The 23,779-nt window shown below is 41.3% G+C and overlaps 2 protein-coding genes across 8 annotated transcripts in view; both read right to left on the bottom strand.

Annotated features, from left to right (window-relative positions):
- Window positions 1–3,274, bottom strand: part of SRD5A3 (steroid 5 alpha-reductase 3) — a 41,855-nt gene extending 38,581 nt beyond the window's left edge. For 6 of the 7 annotated variants that reach the window (XM_050790608.1, XM_050790611.1, XM_050790612.1 and 3 more), the window contains exon 1: window positions 2,830–3,126. In XM_050790608.1, coding sequence (XP_050646565.1) covers window positions 2,830–2,896 — 67 coding nt within the window. In that variant the 5' untranslated portion in view covers window positions 2,897–3,126. Of the gene's footprint in view, window positions 1–2,829 lie in introns of all 7 variants that reach the window. The other variant, XM_050790606.1, reaches the window with a different exon arrangement.
- TMEM165 (transmembrane protein 165) overlaps window positions 1–23,779 on the bottom strand; it is a 777,160-nt gene that overhangs the window by 78,648 nt on the left and 674,733 nt on the right. The gene's annotated exons all lie outside the window — the stretch shown is intronic.

Here is a 23,779-nt window from a genome sequence, read left to right as displayed (position 1 = left end):
ACAACTGCCTATTTTTAACTATAGCAATTATGAACTTCTTTTCATTTTTAAGAGTACTGCTAGAGGGCCAGGTGCAATGGCTAATGCCTGTAATCCCAGCACTTTGGGAGGCCAAGGCAGGTGGATCACTTGAGGTCATGAGTTCAAGACCAGCCTGGCCAAAATGTTGAAACCCCATTTCTACTAAAAAATACAAAAATTAGCTGGGCATGGTGGTGTGCACCTCTAGTCCCAGCTACTCAGGAGGCTGAGGGAGGAGAATTGCTTGAACCCAGGAGGCAGAGGTTGCAGTGAGCCAAGATCAAGCCACTACATTCCAGCCTGGGTGACAGTGAGACTCCATCTCAAAAAAAAAGAGTACTACTAGATTTTGCACAGGAAAAATATTCAAATATAAGTATCAAGGTTAACGTTACCAAATGATTTTAAATTTGGATTAACCAAGATATTTACTAAATGCTACCATCTGGGATAAATCCATTCCTACTTGATCTTTCACACAGATTGAGCTTCACATGGTACAAGATATTTCCCATGAAGTATACCAGAGCATAAGAGCTTGGGATTTAAATTCCAACAGGCAGGGTTCAGGTACCACCCTTGCTAGTACTAGCATCATTGCACAAGTGCGATCTTCTAAGTTTGAGTTTGCACATGTGTAAATGGGAATAATGACAATAACATCTCCCTCACAGGTCTACTGTGAGGATTAAGTGAGGAAAGGCATGTACTCCTTAGTAGTCATCACATAATCATATACGTAAGCACTTAGTCAATGGTGGTTACTATTAATAAACCAGTAAAATCTCTCTTACATGCTCCTTAGCCATTAACACATTTTTTTAAAATGATAAAAGTGATAAGCATCTTGTCAATGAAGACTCTTTGGAAAATACAGAGACATATAAAAAAGAGGCCATAGACTCTTACCTCCACCCAAGTCTATCTCCCTTTTTCATATAAACAGGGGTACAAAATTTGAAAAGAGAGTAATACGTGTATTAATTTTTTGGAGACACTGCCAGTTTTGAGGCAAGTTATCTTTTTTTTGTTGGAATAAAAATGCCTTTCATTACTGGTCTGGATATTTTGTACCTTCTCCAGTACCAAAAGAAACGTCTGTTTAAATTTAGAGAGAGAGGGAAAAAAGGGCACTTGAACACTATGGGAGGTTCTACTGTAGAATTCTGGAAGAAGAAAAAGGTGTAAATTATTTCACAATACAGTAGAAATTACAGGAAGTCCAAAGAGTACCAATTGTTACAGTAATGAATAAGGATAAGGCACCAAGTCTCTTTTTTGACTGTCATATAATAACAGACTTGAGTTGCAACAGCTGGTGTGTATGCAAGTTCAGGGGATGATTTTACAGGTGCCATTTAATCCAGGTACACTAGACTAGTACCTTTCTCAAAACTCAGAAAATAAATTGCTGCGAAGTTAAAAGGACTTAACCCTGATTACAAATGGGGTAACAGGTAATTTTTTGCTTAAAGAGAGCCTCTAGGAAACAGGAGGTTTGATCAGTTTGTTTCATGTACTTCTACTTCTTCCCTTTAGGGTGCCCCAGAATGACCTGGTTCTCCCTTCTGTGTGTTAACACCTGACACATCTTTCTCTGACAGTCAAAACTCACAGATTATCCAAGTTTTAGAAGCCACGTTATACTCGTCCCTTTGTTGCCTGCGGACCTGGGGCACTGCCTATGAGTGTTTCAAGGGATAACCCAGATGTTTTTAAACTTTAAAAAAAAATTTTTTTTAATACAAGGTCTTTCTCTGTTACCCAGGCTAGAGTACAGTGGCATGATTATAGCTCACTGCAGTCTCTACCGCCTGATCTCAAATGATCTTCCTGCCTTCATTCCAAGTAGCTGGCACTACAGGCACACGCCACCACGCCCTGCCAATGTTTTATATTTTCAGGAGAGACGGAGTCGCACTATATTTCCCAGCCTGGTCTCGAACTCCTGAGCTCGAGCGATCCGCCTGCCTCGGCCTCCTGAAGTGCTGGGATTATAGGCGTGAGCCACTGCGCCCGGCCTAAAATGCATCTTAAGAGGCACTGTTCTATTTCTACCATCTCGAATAGTATTTGGCCAACTCTTTCCAGCTGTGTCCTGAATTCAAAGTGGAAAAAGGAGAAGAAAATTATAACAGGTCTCACAATCTCTGATTCTATTCAAACCCTGACGATTTAATCTTTCGCTGAACTAGGTTACAGAATCTTTCGAAAGTCAAATGGAGCTTCGGGACGGGCCTGCCTATGACGTGCACCTTGGATCACCTTCCCCAGGGGCACCTGCCTAGGTGCGGGCTAGGGCGACTCAGTCCTTTGTTCCCACTGCGAGGGTTGGGGAGAGAAATGGGGGAAGCCGAGGCCGAAGAGCCAGCCTGACTTCATTTCCACAAATGATTCCGGTGACCTCAAGTTAGAGTATGAGCCACTGGAGTGCAGGGGACGGGCAAGAGGAGAATCTGGGGCAAGGCGGACTTCATTTTGCCGCCTAAATTCGGATGACCAGGCCTAAATTCGGATGTGTCGCCATTTCCCACAGGGAAAGGCTCCGTGCGGCTATCAGTTCACATTCCTCCAGCCGAGTGCAAGCGGCTCCGCTCTCCCTCGGCGTCCGCGGACACCTGGGCACTGCTCCCCCGAGCCACGCAGCAGCCCGGGCATGGCGCGGGTCTGGCGGAGGGAGCGCCGTGCTGCGCCCGGGAACCCGCCGGGGCCTCCTAGGCCGGGTCCCGCCTCTGCTGCCCCCTGTCGGCTGCCCGCGAGCCGGGGCGCCCTGAACTCTCCGCGCCTGGGCCTCCGCGGCTCGGTTACCTCTTGGGGACATCAAAGGCGCGGCAGGCGGCGGGGCGCGGCGGCTCCCCACACTTCGTTTTCCCATAGCGTATCAGGTCCTGAAAGATCGCGCAGCCCGGGAGCAGGCCAGGCGGCAGGAGCTGCAGCAGTAGGGTGAGCAGGAAGGCGGCGGTCAGCGTGAGCCACACCGCGCGCAGCGGGTTCAGCGCCGAGAGCTCGGCCTCCGCCCAGGGAGCCATGGCCCGCGTGCCCGCCTTCCGAGCTGCTGGCGCCCCCACCGCCCGCTTGTCCGCGGAAAAGCGGCCACTGGAGCGCCGCGCGCAGGTCTCAGCCTAGCGGGACGTCGGTGACGCGGTGCGGGGCGGGGACGCGCAGAGCCCCTCCCGGAGTGGCCGCTCAGCCCCGGAGGTCCTTGGTCCCGGTTGTGCTGGCGCAGGCTGGTCGCTCGCAGTCCCTAATCTGGATATGGAGATGCTTAGATGGATTTCGAGAATATGATTAATCAGAAGTAAAGACGCAAAACAGATGAGACCACGTGTCTGCCACTCTTATCAGCATTATCTCCAAGGCAAAAAATGGAAACCTTACATGTTCCACTTTATTTAGCTAAATTGTGCTACACTAACATGTTAGAATATCATGCAGTCATTGAGAATTATTATGACGAGTGTAGAAACACAGAAAGCTGTTTAGGAAACAGTATGTGAAGTGAAAAAAAAAAACCAGATGTAAAAATACATAGCTATGATTGCAAACAACTGTATTAATATGAATGTTTGTATATATGGATAAGGCAGATCACACACAAAAATGAATAATCGTGTTAGGATGTTGGAAATGTGTTGCATATGTGTATAATGTAAACATGTAGACAAGTAATTGCACGTAATAATAAAAATTATAGTGGTAAAAACTGTGTTTAAAAAACAGCAGTCGCTTCCCAATAGGGTTTCAATCCTTAAAAGCAAAGTTTTTAAATTCCATCAGCTGTTTCCTGTAACATTTATCTCAGGTAGTGACAATGCTATTTATTGACTCACTGATTTTAAACAACACTGATTTTATTTACTATAAGTGAAAATCTAGCTCTTTTAACTATTTAAAAGCCTTTAAAATGTTAATTCTGATATATTGTATGCCTACTGTATGACAGGCATCATTTTGGATACTGAGGACAGAGGGGTTTACAAGACAATTGTCACTGCCTATTTGGAGCTTACATTTTTGAGACTGGGTGGTGGGTGAGAAGTGGAAGAGGGGAGAGGTAGCCAACTCATCACCCTTACTCCAATGAGATAGCCGATGTGTGTGTTGAATAAATATCAGGGTGGGTAGGTTAGTGGGACTTTGGATTGTTAAATGAGCAAGCTTTTAGAATTTTGCTTCTTTGTGCAACAACACCTAAGGCTTTACCAATCCTTTGACAGCCAGGTGATAAAGGATGGTCAAATTGGTATTCTAGTTAGGACAATGAAGCCTTATTGAGTGATCCTGGATCTCTTTTGCAGGAGTCGCCCTTTCGCTGTTTCTTTCCTTTTTTTTTTTTTTTTTTTTTTTTTTTTTTTTTTTTTTTTGAGACGGAGTCTAGCTCTGTCGCCCAGGCTGGAGTGCAGTGGCCTGATCTCTGCTCACTGCAAGCTCTGCCTCCCAGGTTCACACCATTCTCCTGCCTTAGCCTCCTGAATAGGTGGGACTACAGGCACCTGCCATCACACCCGGCCAATTTTTTTTTTTTTTGTATTTTTAGTAGAGACGGGGTTTCACTGTGTTAGCCAGGATGGTCTCGATCTCCTGACCTCGTGATCCATCCGCCTCAGCCTCCCAAAGTGCTGGGATTACAAGCATGAGCCACCGCACCTGGCACCACTTCACTGTTTCTTTATTGTTCTTAGGTTAACTCCCTGGAAATGCAGCTGGGTTTTCCATGATCTCTTTCTTTTCAGAGAAGCTACTTGTAAGTGCATTGCAGGGACTCAGTTTCCTAGGTAGGAGTTTCTCTTACAGTTGTCTGACCTGGGGGAGGATTGAAAACAAGGTAGGAGAGTGTGTGTGTGTGTGTGTGTGTGTGTGTGTGTGTGTGTGTGTGTGTGTGTGTGTGTGTGTGTGTGGAAACAGGAAAGGTTGAGGAGGCTGGAGGGGAAAATTATCCCATATATTTTTTTGAATTTTTTTTTTTTTTTTTTTTTTTTGAGATGGAGTTTCACTCTTGTTGCCCGGGCTGGAGTGCAATGGCACGATCTTGGCTCACCGCGATCTCTGCCTCCCGGGTTCAAGCTATTCTCCTGCCTCAGCCTCCCGAGTAGCTGGGATTACAGGCACGTGCCACCAGACCAGGCTAGTTTTGTATTTTCAGTAGAGACAGGGTTTCTCCATGTTGGTCAGGCTGATCTCAAACTCCCGACCTCAGATGATCAGCCTGCCTCGGCCTCCCAAAGTGCTGGGATTACAGGCGTGAGCCACCCTGCCTGGATATTTTTTAGATTATAATCAGCATGCACAGTTTATATTCAGAGAAGCCCCCTGTAGATGGCAGTGGCTGAACAGAAAGCCATAAGCTACACCCTCCCGGGAGTATTTGTGAATGTAAATCCTGACTGGAGTGAGTTAGTTCGAAAGTGGAATACCAGGCTAACATCTGTTAGAAAGATCATTGCTAATAAATATCAGTGAGCATTTTTTTCTTCATTTAATTAACTGCACTACATGTTCAACAAACTACTGGTCTTGCCTGCAGTAAATGGCAAAGCCATTTTTCCAGTTGCTCAGGGGAAAAACGTTGAACTCAGCCTTGATTCCTTTCTGTCATAGTCTAAATACAGTCAGTCAGCAAATCCTGTTGGCTCTACCTTCAAAATATGAATCTAAATTCAATCACCCTTAGAGTCAGTGCTTTAGGTCACAAGCCATCTCAATAAATCAGAAAAAGAAAGAAAACATATAAGGACTACTAAGTAAGAAATAACACTGTCATTATTTGACGATTATATGAAACTCCAATAATAGAAACTCCAATGGCATGCACAGATAAGGTATCAGAACTAGCAGGAGAGTTTGGGGAGGTTGCTGGAGATAAAAATCTGTTCATAAATATGATTTCTATTTCCCAGCAACAAACAGGAAATTGTACATTTTTATTTCTCAGCAACAAACAATATATTGTATGTTTCAAAGATACAATTCACAATGGCATAAAATATATGTCTAGGAGTAAATCTAATAAGGATATAAAAGATGTTAGAAATACCAAAATTGTTAGAAATAGATCATTGGTGCGGCAAAGAAAAGTCGGCACAGAGACAAAAGATCCCTCAGCAAGGCCATCTTTACTTTCTGCAGAAAGGGCGTTCAGTCGCAGATGGAACCATGGCGAGAGCACCCTTGAACAAAAGAAAATGAGACATAAATATTTATCCCTTACGCATTTGGGTTATCCTTACTGCTGTGTCCTGCATCCATTGGCTGGAGTGGGACCTCACAATCTTTTTTTTTTTTTTAGGACAGAGTTTGGCTCTTGTTGTCCAGGCTGGAGTGCAATGGCACGATCTCCGCTCACCGCAACCTCCGCCTCCCAGGTTCAAGCAATTCTCCTGCCTCAGCCTCCCTAGTAACTGGGATTACAGGCATGTGCCACGATGCCTGGCTAATTGTGTATTTTTAGTAGAGATGGGTTTCTCCATGTTGGTCAGGCTGGAACCTCACAATCTTAAATTGATACCTGATTTGCTAATAACCTGAAACTTTTCTGAATAGATAAATGCAGGGAAGAACAAAGAAGTTGCTTACGAAAGGTGTAAGGAAGCAATAACGTTTCCAAATAAGAAGGGGCATAGGCTGTGAGCTGGAACCTGCCTGTGAGCACGTCCAACAGTTACATAGGATAGGACTTAACGAAGAGTTATTAGCACAAAGCAAGGAGGCTTGAAGAAAGTCTTTAAAAGAAACTATTATTTCTAACACTTATAATTTATTCTTTAACAAGAAGGAAATCTTTAAAGAGGAAATTTTTACTTTCTACAATCCCTCCTCTTTTAATTGTCCTCTTCAAACTTGATTAACATGTGTTGGCTTAGTTGTTTTGATTAACTCCTGGATGTGTGGTACAACATAATACCTAAGATGAAGGAGTAGAGTACACTTATTATGGTTGTTAAAGAGGTAAGAATCGAGGCTACAGTTTTTTTCTTTTTCTGTTGATGAAATGTCAAGGTAAAAGGGATAGCCAATTGAACTAAAGTGTAAGTACTGCTCTAATTATTTGGCAGAGTATCCAGTAAAGGTCCTCTATAATACCACCATACATCCGCTCAGCAATGAGTAAGGGCAGACTGATGGATCAGCTCTTGGAAGTGCCTGACTTCACTGCATCCTGTTAAGTCTCCAAGGAATGCCAAAATTTTCCTCTTGTCATTAGAGACACAAGGTAAAGTTGGTTTTGGAAGATGGAGACTGGATGGCCCTCAGGGGCTGACCCACAGGGTGTTGCGCTTCAGGAAATAGCAGGGAAAGAGCTTGGTACAATTTGTTATTCCAGGCAGTGGAATCTTGAAAAAGAGCTACCATGCACTCCATGTCCGCTTGATTTGAGGACCACCCCAGTGGAAAGGGAACAACCTGGGCCTTTGGCCTACCGTGCACACAAGCCTAACAGTTGCTTTTGTTTGAAGTGTGAAAGGAATATTTAATCCATTTTAACCAGGCATTTACATCTTTATACCCTGTTTCAATGGCTATGGTTTACCTTAGGTCTCCTATTTCTACTGCTGAGACCTTACTTTTGTCATCTGGCATGAGGCAAGGCATAGTTTGATTTCATAGGTTTGGGAAAGGGGCAGTTGTAGGAGGTGAAGGAGGGAGAACAAAGCGCATCTTAAAGAAGCCTATAGGATCCTTTCCAGTGACCTCTGCTCCTAGAACGCAGAAATGCTCTAAAGTGGGGTTAGAGTTGCTAGTGGTAGGAGTAGTAATGGATGTAGCAACTGGGTTAGGAAAGGAATAGATAGACTAAGCTTTTCTTAGCTTTTATTTGGTAGGGCTTGATCCAGGAACAATGGCCCATGATTCTTATGATAATGGCGTTTGCTTGACTTGGGTGTGATGTGTCCATCCCCTTTCTGCTGTAGGAACGGCAGTCTTGGTGTTTAGCAGCACAAGGTAGGGTCCTTCCCAGGCTTGCTTGATTTTCCCTTCTTTCTACGTTTTGATGAGGAAGTGATCCCCAGGGTGGTGCTGGAAACTCCAAGGGCGGTGCCTGTGCTAAAAGACCTTTTGTTTTAAGGGAAGAGAAGGTTGAAGGTAAACCAAGTATATAATTTCCAAGAAATTGATCTTTTGTTTTAAATATGGGGACATCAGCAGTGGACTTTATAGTCCTTTAGTGCCTTCTTGCTGAGAAATTTCTTTAGCACCTATTTTTATTAGTTTTTTAGACCAAAGAAAGCCAAACACCATTTTATATTTGACAATGCTTCCTGTATGATTTTATACCAAATAAACTGAATTTTACCTTTACATTAGTGTTATTAATGTTACACTTAATTTTAACAAAGCCTTGTAGACATATTTATCCAATTTTAATGTCTGACCATAAAGTAAGATTTTTATAGACTCTTTTTAACCTTTTAGAATTGTTGTTAAAGAGCAGGTTAGTGCTTTAAGAAAAACCTGTTGTGCTTTTAATGTCCAGTTCACAGAAAAACTGGGTGAGACCCCTTTAACTTTAGCCAATGTTTACACACAGAATTTCCTTTACAATTAATGTTTCAAAGCTTGCTTAAACCTTTAAAACAAATCTCTAAGATGATAACCATTCTTTTCCAAAGCGAAATTCCTTCATGTCTGTGGACTACACTGCCTAAGGCCACAGGATTAGAAGTTAGGATAAAATGCATGTGACACTTTTAACTTTTAGGAAACTTTACTTTTGTTGAAAACCTTGTAAGTTTGTGATTTCAATTATCCTTTGCTATTAATAAGACCTTGTTTAGTCCAAATTTAACTTAGAATTGGTATAGGTGACTCCTTCCTGAATTCTGTAAGTATTTTAAGGCTTGGCTAAGTGCAAACAACTCACCAACTATTAGGCAATTTTCCTAACTCTACTTCTAGAAGAGTTTCCCTATTACTTACTGAGTACCCATTGTCTTTTTCCCTCAATCACCCAGGAGGAACCATCTATTGTCCTGTCCTGAAGCTCCTTCTAGGTCTGGTCGGACCTTTGTATGGTAATTAATTAAGATTTAGATGCCTCCCCATCTTCCCCTCTTAGAAAACCTGCTGGGTTAAGGGAATTATTAGTGGTTAATGTTAAATCATCTTTTTCTAAGAGAACAGCCCCATACTTTAAGGTTCTTGAGTCAGTCATGCTACCTTTTTGCTTTTTTTTTTTTTTTTGACAGGGTAGTTCTGACCTGGCGAGGTGTGCTCACAAACAGGTTTCCTCTAAAAGTTATTTTTCTACTTTCCTACAACAAAGCAGTTGCCGCTACAGATTGAATGCATTTGGGCCATCCACAGGTTACTGGGTTAAGGATTTTTGATTAGGGTATTACCAAGGCTATGCCCTTGTTTACACTGACAACAAGGTGGAATGGCTGCTTAAGGAGGGTAAAGCTGGAATAGCAGCTTTTTTTTCTTGTGTTTGGGCCTTTCATTATCCTTCTAATATTTTAACATATGCCCTAAAGGACTACCAGAAGGAATCTGATCACCTTCACCTCTCCCTGAGTCAGCTTTACTCCCTGTCCTCATTTTACTCATTTTACTGGAAACGTTTCCCTTGGTGGGTACCCGGTAAGATTCAGTCTCCTGAAATTAGCGGAAAGCTCAACCCCTCAAACCAGGGATGTCTTGCCTTGCCTGCCCTGGGAGGTTGACCTGTTTCCTCCCTTTCCCCCTCAGAAGGTCTCTTGCACACTTCCCACTCATGTTGTCCTCTCTGGCCGCTTCCCCAAGGGAGAATTAGGCCCCTCTTAGTGTTGGCATTCCGGTATAAATCCCACAGCAGGATCCACCCTAAGCCATATGAGGTAGCTAGGGGACCGCGGAGAGGACCCACTCACTCCATCCAGCAGCAGGACTTGTCACACAAACAACACGGCAAGCAGGGTCGTCTGTGATCATTCACACACATACACATTCAGCCCTGTGGAATTTCACCACCAAGGAAGTACTTTATCGACTCTCGTGGCTTCTTTTTCGTTGGTCTGAGTGCAGAGTCGTCACCGTGGTATATGAGGATCCTTTACCCCAGGTTGCTGGCCAGTTTCTTTCCGTGTTGCTGAGAGTCTGGGCTTATTCATCACACTGGGTGGGTCTCAGCCCCTTATCCCTGAGGCCACCACAAGAGGCAGCGTGGGGCCTCATGAGAGAGGACTAGAGATGCCCTGAAGGAGAATGTATCCCCATACAGTTGCCACCAAAATTGTTAGAAATGCCATGAAAGGAGCTGGGCACATTCCTCAGCCCCCGGGCTCAAAACTCCCTGAGCCTAGCACAAACACATCCCATCCTCCCATCCCACCACCATATATCTCTCAAACTCCCTGAGCCCAGTACAAACACCACCTGGAAAGTCTCCGATAAGGGGACAGCCGTTCAAGGTTACTGAAAGCGCAGGAGCCAAAAGAATTTCTTTGTTCCCCTGCAACTTTCGGGCTATAAAAAGCAAACGCTCGCATTGTTCGGGGCCCTCTTGTATACTGTGTAAAGGAGGGACCAGGTTCGAACTTGTAGTAAAGATCCTTGCCGCTTGGCTTTGACTCTGGACTCTGGTGGTCTTCTTTGGGGAACAAACAGTCTGGGCATAACAGCCAAAATTGTTAGAAAGAGATAATTGGTGCCATGAAGAAAAGTCAGCACAGAGACAAAAGATCCCTCAGCAAGGCCATCTTTACTTTCTGCAGAAAGGGCGCTCAGTCGCAGATGGAACTATGGCAAAAGCACCCTTGAACAAAGGAAAAGCAGACATATTTATCCCTTACGCATTTGAGTCATGCTTACTTCTGTGTCCTGCATCCATTGACTGTAGTGGGACCTCACAATGTTAAACTGATACCCGATTTACTAATAACCTAAAACTTTCCTAAATAGTTAAGTGCAGGGAAGAACAAAGAAGTTGCTTACGAAAGGTTTAAGGAAGCAATAACATTTCCAGATAAGGAAGGGGCATAGGCTGTGAGCTGGAATGTGTCTGTGAGCACGTCCAACAGTTACATAGGATAGGGCTTAACAAAGAGTTATTGGCACAAAGCAAGGAGGCTTGGAGAAAGTCTTTAAAAGAAACTATTATTTCTATCACTTATGATTTATTCTTTAACAAGAAGGAAAACTTTGAAGAGGAAACTTTTTACTTTCTACATAAGACTTCTTCAAATAAAATAATAAAATGTTACTGATATTAAAGAAAATGTGTTTAACAGAAGAGGTATATTAAGCCTACAAGTTGGAAGACTCCATATGGTTAAGATGACAATTCTCCCTAAACTGATTTTTGTAATAAATATAATCCCAATCTTTTGTGGAACTTAAGCTGATTCTAAAGTTTATATGAAAATGAGAAGGGCTCAAGGTGGCCAAGGCACTCTTGAAGGTGAAGAAAAATGTTAGAAGCCTTACTCTATGAGACATCAAGTCTAATACAGAGTGCTACTATGTGTAATTATGTGAGTGTGGTAAAGGAAGCAGGAACAGACAAATAGACAATGGAACATAATGGAGAGTCCAGAAAAAGACACCCACATGTGTCAACACTGGGTGTATGTTTGAGGTTGCGTGATGTGTCAGTGGGGAAAGGATGAACTTGACAATAAATGAGGCTAGGACAAATCAGCAAACTCTGAGATATAGAGATGGAGATAGAGATGATAGAGAGAGAAAGAAATGAGACCACTTCCTTATTCTATTCATCAAAATAATTCTAGGTGGGCTAAAGACCTATGTGACAGGTAAAATGAAATGTTTTAGAAGGTAGTATAGTAGACAATAGACAATTTTCTGTTTTTTTTTTTTCTTCCTGGGATGGAGTTTTGCTCTTGTCATCCAGGCTGGAGTGCAGCAGTGCAGTCTCAGCTCATTGCAAACTCTACCTCCCAGGTTCAAGAGATTCTCCTGCCTCAGCCTTCTGAGTAGCTGGGATTACAGGCACCGGCCACCACAACTCGCTAAGTTTTGTATCTTTGGTAGAGACAGGGTTTCAACATGTTGGCCAGGCTGGTCTTGAACTCCTCGCCTCAGGTGATCCGCCTGCCTCAGCCTCCCAAAGTGCTGAGATTACAGGCGTGAGCCACCACACCTGGCCTTGGAGACTATTTTCATGACTTCATGGTAAGGAAGGTGTTCTTATTCAAGATATGAAAAGCAACTAGAAGAAAATATCCAAACATTCTGCAACATTAAAATTAAAATCCTCTCTTCATCAAAAGATACCATAGAAGGCCAGGCACCGTGGCTCTTGCCTGTAATCCCAACACTCTGGGGAGGCTAGTAGGTGACTCAAGCCCAGGAGTTTGAGGCAGCAGTTAGCTATGATTTTTTATTTTTTTAAAACAGAGTCTCACTCTGTCGCCAGGCTGGAGTGCAGTGGTGTGATCTCAACTCACTACAACCACCACCTTCTGGGCTTAAGCGGTTCTGCTGCTTCAGCCTCCCAAGTAGCTGGGATTACAGGCAACCGCCACCACACCTGGCTAATTTTTGTATTTTAAGTAGAGACGGGGTTTCACCATATTGGCCAGACTGGTCTCGAACTCCTGACCTTGTGATTCACCTGCCTTGGCCTCCCAAAGTGCTGGGATTACAGGCGTGAGCCTCCTCCCTTTTCTTTGCCAACCACGTGTACAATAAGGAACAAATAACATGGCTCCGGCCAGGTAGAGACCCCACCTACAAAATGAAAGATTAGGGTGGTGTAGCCAGCTTCTTCCCGTGCTATGCAAATAGAACTTCTGGTCCAACCAATCTTTGGGCCCTATGTAAATCACACACCACCTCCTTAAGCATGTCTATAAAACCCAGTGCATTTCTTTACAAAACCAGAAGATCCACTTGGGCACCCCTCTTACTCTACTGTTGCGGGAAGTCAGGGACCCTGAATGGAAGGATCAGCTGAAGCCACAGCAGAAGAACATAAACTATGAAGATTTCATGGACATTTATTAGTTCCCCAAATAAATACTTTTATAATTTCTTATGCCTGTCTTTACTGAAATCTCTGAACATAAATTGTGAAGATTTCATGGATACTTATCACTTCCCCAGTCAATACCCTTGTGATTTCCTATGCCTGTCTTTACTTTAATCTATTAATCCTGTCATCTTCGTAAGCTGAGGAGGATGTATGTTGCCTCAGGACCCTGTGATGATTGCGTTAACTGCACAAATTGTTTGTAGAGCATGTGTGTTTGAATAATATGAAACCTAGGCATCTTGAAAAAAGAATAGGATAACAGCAATGTTCAGGGAACAAGGGAGATAACTTTAAACTCTGACTGCCAGTGAGCCAGACAGAACAGAGTCATATTTCTCTTCTTTCAAAAGCAAATAGGAGAAATATTGCTGAATTCTTTTTCTCAGCAAGGAACATCCCTGAGAAAGATAATGTCCATTCATAGACCTACCCTCAGGACCATAGGTCTTTTATGGTCGAAGCCAAAGGGATGAAATAAGTCCTGGTCTCCTGTAGCACTCCCAGGCTTATTAGGACAAGGAAATTCCCACCTAATAAATTTTGGTCAGACAGGTTGTCTGCTCTCAAACCCTGTCTCCTGATAAGATGTTATCAATGACAATGCATGCCCGAAACTTCATTGGCAATTTTAATTTCACCCCATCCTGTGGTCCTGTGATCTTATCCTGCCTCCAATTGCTTTGTGATATTTTATTACCTGGTGAAGCATGTGAGCTCTGTGACCCACACCCTATTCGTACACTCCCTCCCCTTTTGAAAATCACTAATAAAAACTTGCTGGTTTTATGGCTCAGGGAGCATCACAGAACCTGCTGGCATGTGATGGACACCCAGCTTTAAAAATTTCTCTCTTTTGTACTCTTTCCCTCTATTTCTCAAACCAGCTGACACTTAGGGAAATAGAAAAGAACCCATTAACTATTGGGGGCGGGTTCCCCCGATACTCTACTCTGCAGGAGTTCTCTTTTCTTTTTCTTCCTTCCCTTTTCTTCCTTCGCCTATTAAACCTCTGGTCTTAAACTCACTTCTTAGGAGTCAGCATCCTTGATTCCCTTGGTGTAAGACAACGAACCTCAGGTATCTACCCCTGACAACGATGCTGCTTCACTGTTTTCCCACAGTTGTCAATTATCACAGTGGTCGTAGAATTCATTCCTATTTGTTTTCCACTGTCATGGGCAGGGGTTCATTATTCTGTCAGGAAAGAATAGCTGACTGCCAGGAGAAACTATGAAAAAGATCACATGAAGAAGCATATGTACCAAAAGCCTGGACTTCTTTTCCCACTTTAGTTAAACACTGAATATTACCAGTTTTGCTTCTCAAATGTACTGGAATAAAATGTGGTACAATGTGGTTAACTGACATTTTCCCTGCAGCTGTTAATATTTCCTATTCGAGTTGGAAGACCATGGGACAGGATAACCCAGTGGGTGGGGGTGGAGAGAAGTGTCATAAAAGAGCTAGAGAATAAAGATGTCACTTCTTTTTTGGCTTAAGCTCAAATATATAGATTTAGGCAAAGATGGGCGTGGTGGCTCCACCTTGGCCTCCCAAAGTGTAATTCCAGAACTTTGGGAGGCCAAGGTGGGTGGATCACCTGAGGTCAGGAGTTCGAGACAGCCTGGTCAACATGGTGAAACCCTGTCTCTACTAAAAATAAAAAAATTAGCCTGGCTTGGTGGCATGTGCCTGTAATCCCAGCTGCTGTATTCCAGGGTGAGGCAGGAGAATAGCTTGAATCCGGGAGGTGGAGGTTGTAGTAGGCCGAGATCATGCCACTACTCTCCAGCCTGGGAAACAAGAGCGAAACTCCATCTTAAAAAAAAAAAAAAAAAAAAAAAAAAAAAAGGTTTAGGCAAAGATGAGGAAGAATGCTTGTTGAACATTTCCCTTCCCCTAGCATCAGACATTAGGTAAGGCTGATGACCCGAATTGGGGAGGGAGAAAAAATTAGCGATCTGTTTGTGGGAGTTGTTGACTTAAGGACTTGGGGTTTTAGCATTCACATGAAGACTGAGAGAAGGCCCTGAGGCCTTGTGATGGAGGGGATTGGAACTGATCTTCTCTTTCTGTACAAGGCTGGGACCCTCAAAAAATCACAGGATAAACTGTAGATAAATGTGTTAAGGTGATAGACTAATAGACTCTCTGGTATTCTTTATTGCAATCTCTTGTAATTTTTTATGGTTAGTATTTTTGAGTCATATTTAAAAATCTTCACTTATCCCAAGATCATGAAGATAGTCTCAGTGTTTTCTTCTAGAAGTTTTACTATTTTGTCTTTCACATTTAGGTCTATGTTTGATTAAAATACAAGTGTTAATGCTAAGTAGTTTTTTTATTGAGGCATGACATAATAAAGTATGTCAAGTGCACTAATTGAGTTTTTCATCCACCCATACACTTATGTAACCAACACTCAGATTAAGCTAGAAAACATTTATAAAACCCAAAAGTTACTCGTGATCCTTCCCAGGTTATACCTGTCCCCAGCAGTAACTGCCATCCTGATTTCTATCTTCATAGAGTTGTTTCCTGAACTTCATGTAAATGGAATCATTCAGTATATATTCTTTATGCTTGGCTTCTTTCATGCGACATAATATCTGGGAAATTCACTCATGTTATATGTAACAGTAGTTCATTCTTTTTATTGCAGTGAAGAATATACTGCAACTGATACCTTCTCCTGCTTTTGGGCATTAGTATCATTTCCAGTTTAAATCTATTATGAATAAACCTGCCAAGAACATTCTTGTATAATCATTTTGGACATAAGTACTCATTTATTTTGGGTATGCATTTTTAAGACAAGTTTCTGGTTATAGAGTAAGCATATGTTTAGCTTTAGTAGAAACTGCAAAGCAGTTTTCCAAGGCCATTGTACCATTTTCTATGTCTATCAATAGTTTCACTTGCTCCATATCCTGGCCAACTGGATAAATTATTAATCTTTAAAAATTGTAGCCATTCTAGTGAGTGTGTAAAGGTATCTCATTTTAGTTTCATTTGCATTTCCTTGATTTGCATTTCCTTGATAAAGTTAGCACCTTTTCATATACTTATTGGTTATTTGGCTATCTTCTTATAAAGGGTCTGATTTTGCCCATTTTGAAATTGTTTTGTCTCTTATTGGTCTGTAGGAGTTCTTTATATATTTTGGATAAAAATCATTTGTTGCCTTTTTGCTTTCCTAGTGGTATCTTTTGATATCTAGGCATTTTAAATTTGATGATGTCCAATTTAACAATCTTTTTTTATGGTTAGTGCTTTTGATTCATATTTAAGAAATCTTTTCTTATCCTAAGATGGTGAAGATAGTCTTCTACGTTTTCTTCTAAAAGTTTTTTGTTTGTTTCTTTTTTTTTAGACATAGTTTTTCTCTGTCACCCAGGCTGGAGTGCAGTGGTGCTATCATAGCTCAATGCAGCCTTGAGCTCCTGGGCTTAAGTAATCTTTCTGCCTTACCTCCTGAGTAGATGGGACTAAAGATCTAAGCCACTATGCCCAGATAAATTTAAATTTTTTTTTTTTTTTTTTTTTTTTTTTTTTTGAGATGGAGTCTCGCTCTGTCGCCCAGGCTGGAGTGCAGTGGCCGGATCTCAGCTCACTGCAAGCTCCGCCTCCCGGGTTCACGCCATTCTCCTGCCTCAGCCTCCTGAGTCGCTGGGACTACAGGCACCCGCCACATCGCCCAGCTAGTTTTTTGTATTTTTTAGTAGAGACGGGGTTTCACCGTGTTAGCCAGGATGGTCTCGATCTCCTGACCTCGTGATCCACCCGTCTCGGCCTCCCTAAAATTTTTTGTAGAGATGGAGTCTCACTAGGTTGCTCAGGCTGGTGTTGAACTCTTGGGTGCAGATGATCCTCCCTCCTCGGCCTCCCAAAGTGCTGGGATTATAGGCTTGAACCACCATGCCTGGCCTTCTAGAAGTTTTGTTCTTTTATCTTTTACATTGAAATCTATGATCTATGAATTATCTCAATTAAATTTTGTATATGGTATTAGATAAGGGCCAAAAATATGTATGTTTTTTCTCTGTTGATACTCAATTGCTTCAGTACCTTCTTTTGAAAAGACTATCTCCCTACAGAATTGCATGGATCTTCATCATAAATCAAGTAACCAATATGTGTTGGTCTAGTTATGGAATCATTTTTATTCCATATATCTATGTATCCTAACACTAATGTCACACTCTCTTAATTAGTATGGCTTGATATCAAGTCTTGAAATATGATAATGTAAATCCTTCAGCATGGTTTTTTTTCTGACATTATCTTGGGCTATTTTAGACCCTTTGTTTTCCATATATACTTGAGATTCAGCTTGTCAGTTCCCACAAAATTCTTGCTGGGATTTTCATTTCAATTACATTGAATAATTTGATCAATATGGGAGCAACTATCATCTCGACAATATTAAATCTTCTAAAACGTGAACATGATCTGTCTTTTTATTCTTTATTTTTCCTAGCAATATTTTTAAAATTTCAGTGTAGAACCCTTACACATCTAGGTATTTGATGTGTATGACAATGATATTTAATAATGTCATTTCCAACTCTTTGTAGGTTGCATGTAGAAAAACAATTGCTTTTTAAAACATTGACCTTGTAGTTTGTGATCCGGCAGAATTTAGTTATTGGTTCTAAGAGGTTGTGACTACCTTACGATTTCTATATTTAGATTCATGTCATCTGTGAATAAGGGCTAAAACTGTCTTCCTTTACCATCTGAATGGCATTTATTTATTTTGATTGCCTTATGTACTGAGTGAAACTTCTAGTACAATGATAAATAGAAGTGATGAGAGCAGATATTCTTGCATTGTTCCTGATTTTAAGGGCAAAGCATTCAGTCTTTCATCATTAAGTATAATGTTAGCTGCAGGTTTTCACAGATAACTATTTATTTAGGTTGAAGAAGTTTTTTTTTTATTTCAAGTTTGTTAAGAGTTTTTTTTAATCACAAAAGATGCTGAATTTTATTATATACTTTTATGTGTTTATTGAGATAACCACATGTTTTTCCCTTCATTCTCTTAATGTGATTAATTTCATTGATTTACAAAAATTATACCAACCTTGCATTCTTGGGATAAACTCCACTTGGTCATTGTTTAATATACCTGTTAATATATTATTGGGTTTGACTTGTTAATATTTTGATGAGGATTATTTGTGTCTTTGTTTATGAGGAATATTGGTTTGAAGATTTATTTTCTTACAATGTCCTTGTCAGGTTTTGGTACCAGAGTCATACGAGTTCATAAAACAAGCTGGGAATTGTTCCTTTTTGTTCTTGTCTTTGAAAGAGTTTATATATGAATAGCTTAATTTTTCATTAAATGCTAGTAGAATTTACCAGTAAAGCCACCTGACTTTGAAGATGTTTTTGTAGGAAGGTTTTAAATTATGGATTCAATTTTAAAAAACAGATATAGGATTATTCACTTTTTGTTTTTGTATCAGTTTAGGAAAGTTGTGTTTTTCAAGAATTTTATCCATTTCTTCTAAGTTGTTAATATCCAGTTATACAGAATAATCTTGTATCCTTTTAAATGTTAGTGGAGATCTATAGTTATGTCTCATTTTTCTTCTCTAACATTGATAATTTGTATTTTCTTTCTTTACCAGTCCTGCTAGAATTTTATAAAATTTTATTAATCTTTTCTGAGAACAAACTGTTGGATTTGTTGATTTTTTTCCCCTATTTATATTTGTCTTTGATTGTTTTGAAATTTTTTTGCTCTGATTTTATTCCCCTGTTTCTAATTTCTTGAGTGTAATCTTCTACTTTTTTCTAGCTTGTTTTTTTTTGAGACAGGAGCTCGCTCTGTCATACAAGTTGGAGTGCAGTGGTATGATCACTGATCACTGTAACCTCCACCTCCCAGGCTCAAGTGATTCTCCCACCTCAGCCTCCTGAGTGGCTGGGACTACAGATTTTATGTGCTATCAGGCCCAGCTAATTAAAAAAAATTTTTTTTTTGACAGACAAGGTCTCCCTTTGTTGCCCAGGTTGGTCTTGAACTCCTGGCCTCAAGTAATCCTCCTGTCTTGGCCTCCCTAAGTGCTAGGATTACAGACGTGAGCTACTTTACAAGGCCTCTAGCTTCTTGAGATGGAAGCTTAGATCACTGAAATAAAATACTTTTTTTTCTAATGAGCATTGTAACTATTGTTTTCCCTCTAGGCATTGATTTAACTGCATCTCACAAATTTTTATAGAAAATTTATTATCATTATTATTATTATTTTTGAGATGGAGTCTTGCTCTGTCGCCCAAGCTAGAGTGCAGTGGCATGATGTTGGCACACTGCAAGGTCCACTTTCCAGGTTCATGCCATTCTCCTGCCTCAGCTTCCCAAGTAGCTGGGACTACAGGGGCCTGCCACCATGCCTGGCTAATTTTTTTTTTTTGTATTTTTAGTACAGACGGGGTTTCACTGTGTTAGCCGGGATGGTCTCAATCTCCTGGCCTCATGATCCTCCCGCCTTGGCCTCCCAAAGTGCCAGGATTACAGGCGTGAGCCACCACGCCCAACTGAAAAATTTTTATTATTGTTTAGTTAAATAAAATTTACAATTTTCATTGTGACTTCCTCTCTCAATTTCCACCATTTTTGAATTCTTTAGTTATCTTTCTGTTACTGATTTCTAGTTCAATTATACTGTGATCAATACATATTTTTATATGATTTCAATCCTTCAAAATGTATGGAGACTGGCTTTATGTTCCAGAATGTGGTGTATTTTATAAATATTTATGTACAATTGAAAAGAAAATGTGTTCTATAATATTTGAGTATAGTATTTCATAAATTTCAATGGAATCAAGTTGGTTAGTAGTACTCAAATATTTTATACCCTGTTAAAAGATCAACAGGTTTATGTACCTACTGCATAGTAATACACTGAGACATCAGGGTTTGCAGTAGAGAGTTTAATGATCACAGGGTACTAAGTAATGAGATAGGAGGAGACCCTCAAATTTATCTCCCCAAGGAGTTCTGGGCTGGAGATTTTTTATTTTTTATTTTTTATTTTTTTTGAGACAGAGTGTCGCTCTGCCACCCAGGCTGGAGTGCAGTGGGGCGATCTCGGCTCATGGCAAGCTCGGCCTCCCAGGTTCACGCCATTCTCCTGCCTCAGCCTCCTGAGTAGCTGGGACTGCAGGTGCCCACCACCATGCTCAGCTAATTTTTTTGTATTTTTTAGTGGAGACAGGATTTCACCGTGTTAGCCAGGATGGTCTTGGTCTTCTGACCTTGTGATCTGCCTGCCTCGGCCTCCCAAAGTGCTGGGATTACAAGCGTGAGCCACCGCACCCAGCCTGGGCTGGAGATTTTAAGGGGATAATGAAGGGGAAGGGACTGTAAAATTGATATCAATTGGTTGGGGTAAGGGGGATGAAATCATCAGGATGTAGACACTGCATTCTTTGGAGAGTCAGCTCCTTGTGGGGTTCTTCAGACCAGCTGACTTCAGTAGTTTCACTGGTGTGCAGGACCTGAAAGTATATCTCAAAAGAAAAACTTAATGTTGCATAATGTTTAATAAGTTTTGTTTATAGAGCAGTTCAAGAGAACTATAATCTAGGGCCTACATAATTCTAAGACAATAGGCAAACAATTGTGAGGAAGTGGGTCAGAGAGGAAGCTGATCTAATGATTAAATGCTAAATGTGTTGCAAGCTTGGTTTATTTTTGTTCCCACCCCTCCTTTCTTTCCTGATTTATTTTATAAAGTTTATAGGGACGGTTTTATCCTTACTGATATTCTTGTCTGCTTGGTCTACCATTTCCTAAGGGAGATATATTAATATATGCAATGATTATGGATTTGTCTGTCTTTCCTTTTATTTCTGTCAGTTTGCTTTATGTATTTTGAAACTATGTTATGAGGTGCATAAGCATTAAATATATTGCATCTGTCTATTTATTTGAGTTATCTGTGTATCTGCTTCTAGTGTCTATTTTTCCTTTGATTATAGGTCACAATTTTTTGTGCTTCACATTTCATACTTTTTCATTATATGTCAGACATTATGTATAAAAGGACCATAGAGATTGAAGTCAGTGTTTTCCCTCAGAGAGACTCCACCCTTTACTCTTACTCTTGTTGCACATAGAGCAACAGAATAGAAGTGACCGCCAATTTCCTAGAAAGGACTTCTCCCTCTCTGGAATTTAATTTCTCTAGATTTTGTTTCTGTAGTTTTTCAGTGTCTTAAAATATGGTTTTTATTTTTGCTTATGTTTTTCTCTATTTCTTTTCTTTTTCTTTTTTTTTTTTTTGAGATGGGGTCTCGCTCTGTTGCCCAGGTTGGAGTGCAGTGGCACAGTCTTGGCTCACTGCAATCTCCGCCTCCCAGGTTCAAGTGATTCTTCTGCCTTAGCCTCCTGAGTAGCTGGGACTACAGGCACCTGCCACCACACCTGGCTAATGTTTGTATTTTTAGTAGAGACGGGGTTTCACCATATTGGCCAGGCTGGTCTCGAACTCCTGACCTCGTGATCTGCCCCCCTCAGCCTTCCAAAGTGCTGGGATTACAGGCGTGAGCCACTGTGTCCAGCATGTTTTGTTTTTTTTCTATTTCTTTCTTATGGCAGGAGTGATAGCCTGCTGCTATCATCTATATCTTAAACCAACAATACATAGTTTGTAAGATTTATCTGGAGCCTTTTGATTTAAAAAATGTATAAATATGAGTTAAAAAAAAACTCTACTCACTGGCAGAGGTAGATTTAAAAAATGGTTTGTCTGTAGCAGCTTGGACTTTGAGAAGGGGAAAAGTATCAACCTATCTGCTCTCTAATTGTTTACCTCAGATGTAATTTCCTGGTTACTGATTCTGTCATTAGTCATCTTTCTCAGGTGAGAAGGTAACATGAATGTCAGTCTAAGCTTTTGATAGTTCTGTCTAGCACAAACAAATACCAAACCACTTGGAAAGGTGGTCAGAGAGAAAAACAAAAAAAACTCACATTAAAGATGAGTTCCTAAAAAGGCACAGAACCCATGGGGAAGTGATCTGCTATGAGTGATAAAAATCAAGAATACAGAACACTAAGAAACTGAGATAACTGAATGACAATGGGAAAGAATATAAAATAAATATGTTCAAAGTGATCAAAGACACACTAGAAGAATTTACAACCATAGCAAAGAATGCACTATTAAGAAAAGACCAGGCAAGTTTTATAGATCCATATATAACTTCTTTTTTTGTTGTTGTTTTTGAGACAGAGTCTTGCTCTGCCACCCAGACTGAAGTGTCATGGTGTGATCTTGACTCACAACAGCCTTCACCTCCCAGGTTCAAACAATTCTCCTGCCTCAGCCTCCCGAGTAGATGGGATTATGGGTGCCCACCACCACACCCAGCTAATTTTGTACTTTTAGTAGAGACGAGGTTTCACCATGTTGGCCAGGCTGGTCTCAAACTCCTGACTTCAAGTGATCTTCCCATCCTTGGCCTCCCAAAGTACTGGGATTATAGGCGTGAGCCACCACGCCTGGTCTCAAATAGAACTTCTAAAAAAGAAATAGGTGGGCCGGGTGCTGTGGCTCATGCTTATAATTCCCACATGTTGGGAGAGCAAGATGGGAGGATCACTTGAGGCCAGCAGTTTGGGACCAGCCTAGGCAAGATGGCGAGACCTTATCTGTACAAGAAATTTAAAAATTAGCTGATTGCAGTGGTGCGTGCTTATAATCCCCTACTTGGGAACTTGAGAAGGGAGGATTGCTTGAGCCCAGAAGTTCCTGTGGTGAGTTATGATCATGCCAGTGCACTCCAGCCTGGGCGACAAAGTAAGAACCCGTCTGAAAAAAATAACAAAATTAGAAAGTAAAAGGTGAGTGGTGATTGAATAGCTAATTAGGGATACCTAGAGAACTAGTGATCTAGAAGCTAAATCTTCTGGTAGATACCCAGAAAGCAGCACAGATTAACAGAGATGGAAAATGAAAGAAGATAAGAAACATGGAGGAGAAAAGGGAGAGAGCCAAACAGTGTGATGCCAGAAGAAGAAAAGAAAATGAAGAAAAGGTAAAGTTTGAAAGGGTAATGTTTGAGAATTTCCAGATTGATTAAAAATGTGAATCTTGGCCGGGTGTGGTGGCTCATGCCTGTAATCCCAGCATTTTGGAAGGCCAAGGCGGGCAGATCACGTGGTCAGGAGTTCGGGACCAGCCTGGCCAATACAGTGAAACCCTGTCTCTACTAAAAACACAAAAATTAGCTGGGCGTGGTGATGGATGACTGTAATCCCAGCTATTCGGGAGGCTGAGGCAGGAGAATTGCTTAAACCGGGGAGGCGGAGGTTGCAGTGAACCAGAATCACGCCACTGTGCTCCAGCCTGGGTGATAGAACTAGACTCTGTCTCAAAAAAAAAAATGTGAATCTTGGCTGGACATGGTGGCTTGTGCCTGTAATTCCAGCACTGGGAGGCCAAGGTGGGAGAATTGCTTGAGTTCAAGAGTTCAAGATCAGCCTGAGCAACACAGTGAGGCCTCATCTCTACTAAAGATAAAAAACATTAGCTGGATGTGGTGGCATGTGCCTGTAGTCCCATCTACTTAGGAGGCTAAGGCAGGAGGCAGGAGGATCTCTTGAGCCTGGGAGGATGAGGCTGCAGTTAGCTCTGATTGTGCCACTGCACTCTAGCCTGAGTAACAGAGTTGAGACCCTGTCTCAAAAAAAAAAAAAAAAAAAAAAAAAAAAAAATCTTCATGTTTCAGACACACAATGAAATGAGCAGAATATGTAAA

The sequence above is a fragment of the Macaca thibetana genome, chromosome 5, assembly GCF_024542745.1.
Source record: "Macaca thibetana thibetana isolate TM-01 chromosome 5, ASM2454274v1, whole genome shotgun sequence".
Classification (NCBI taxonomy): domain Eukaryota; kingdom Metazoa; phylum Chordata; class Mammalia; order Primates; family Cercopithecidae; genus Macaca; species Macaca thibetana.
This window is presented reverse-complemented; position numbering and strand designations above follow the sequence as displayed.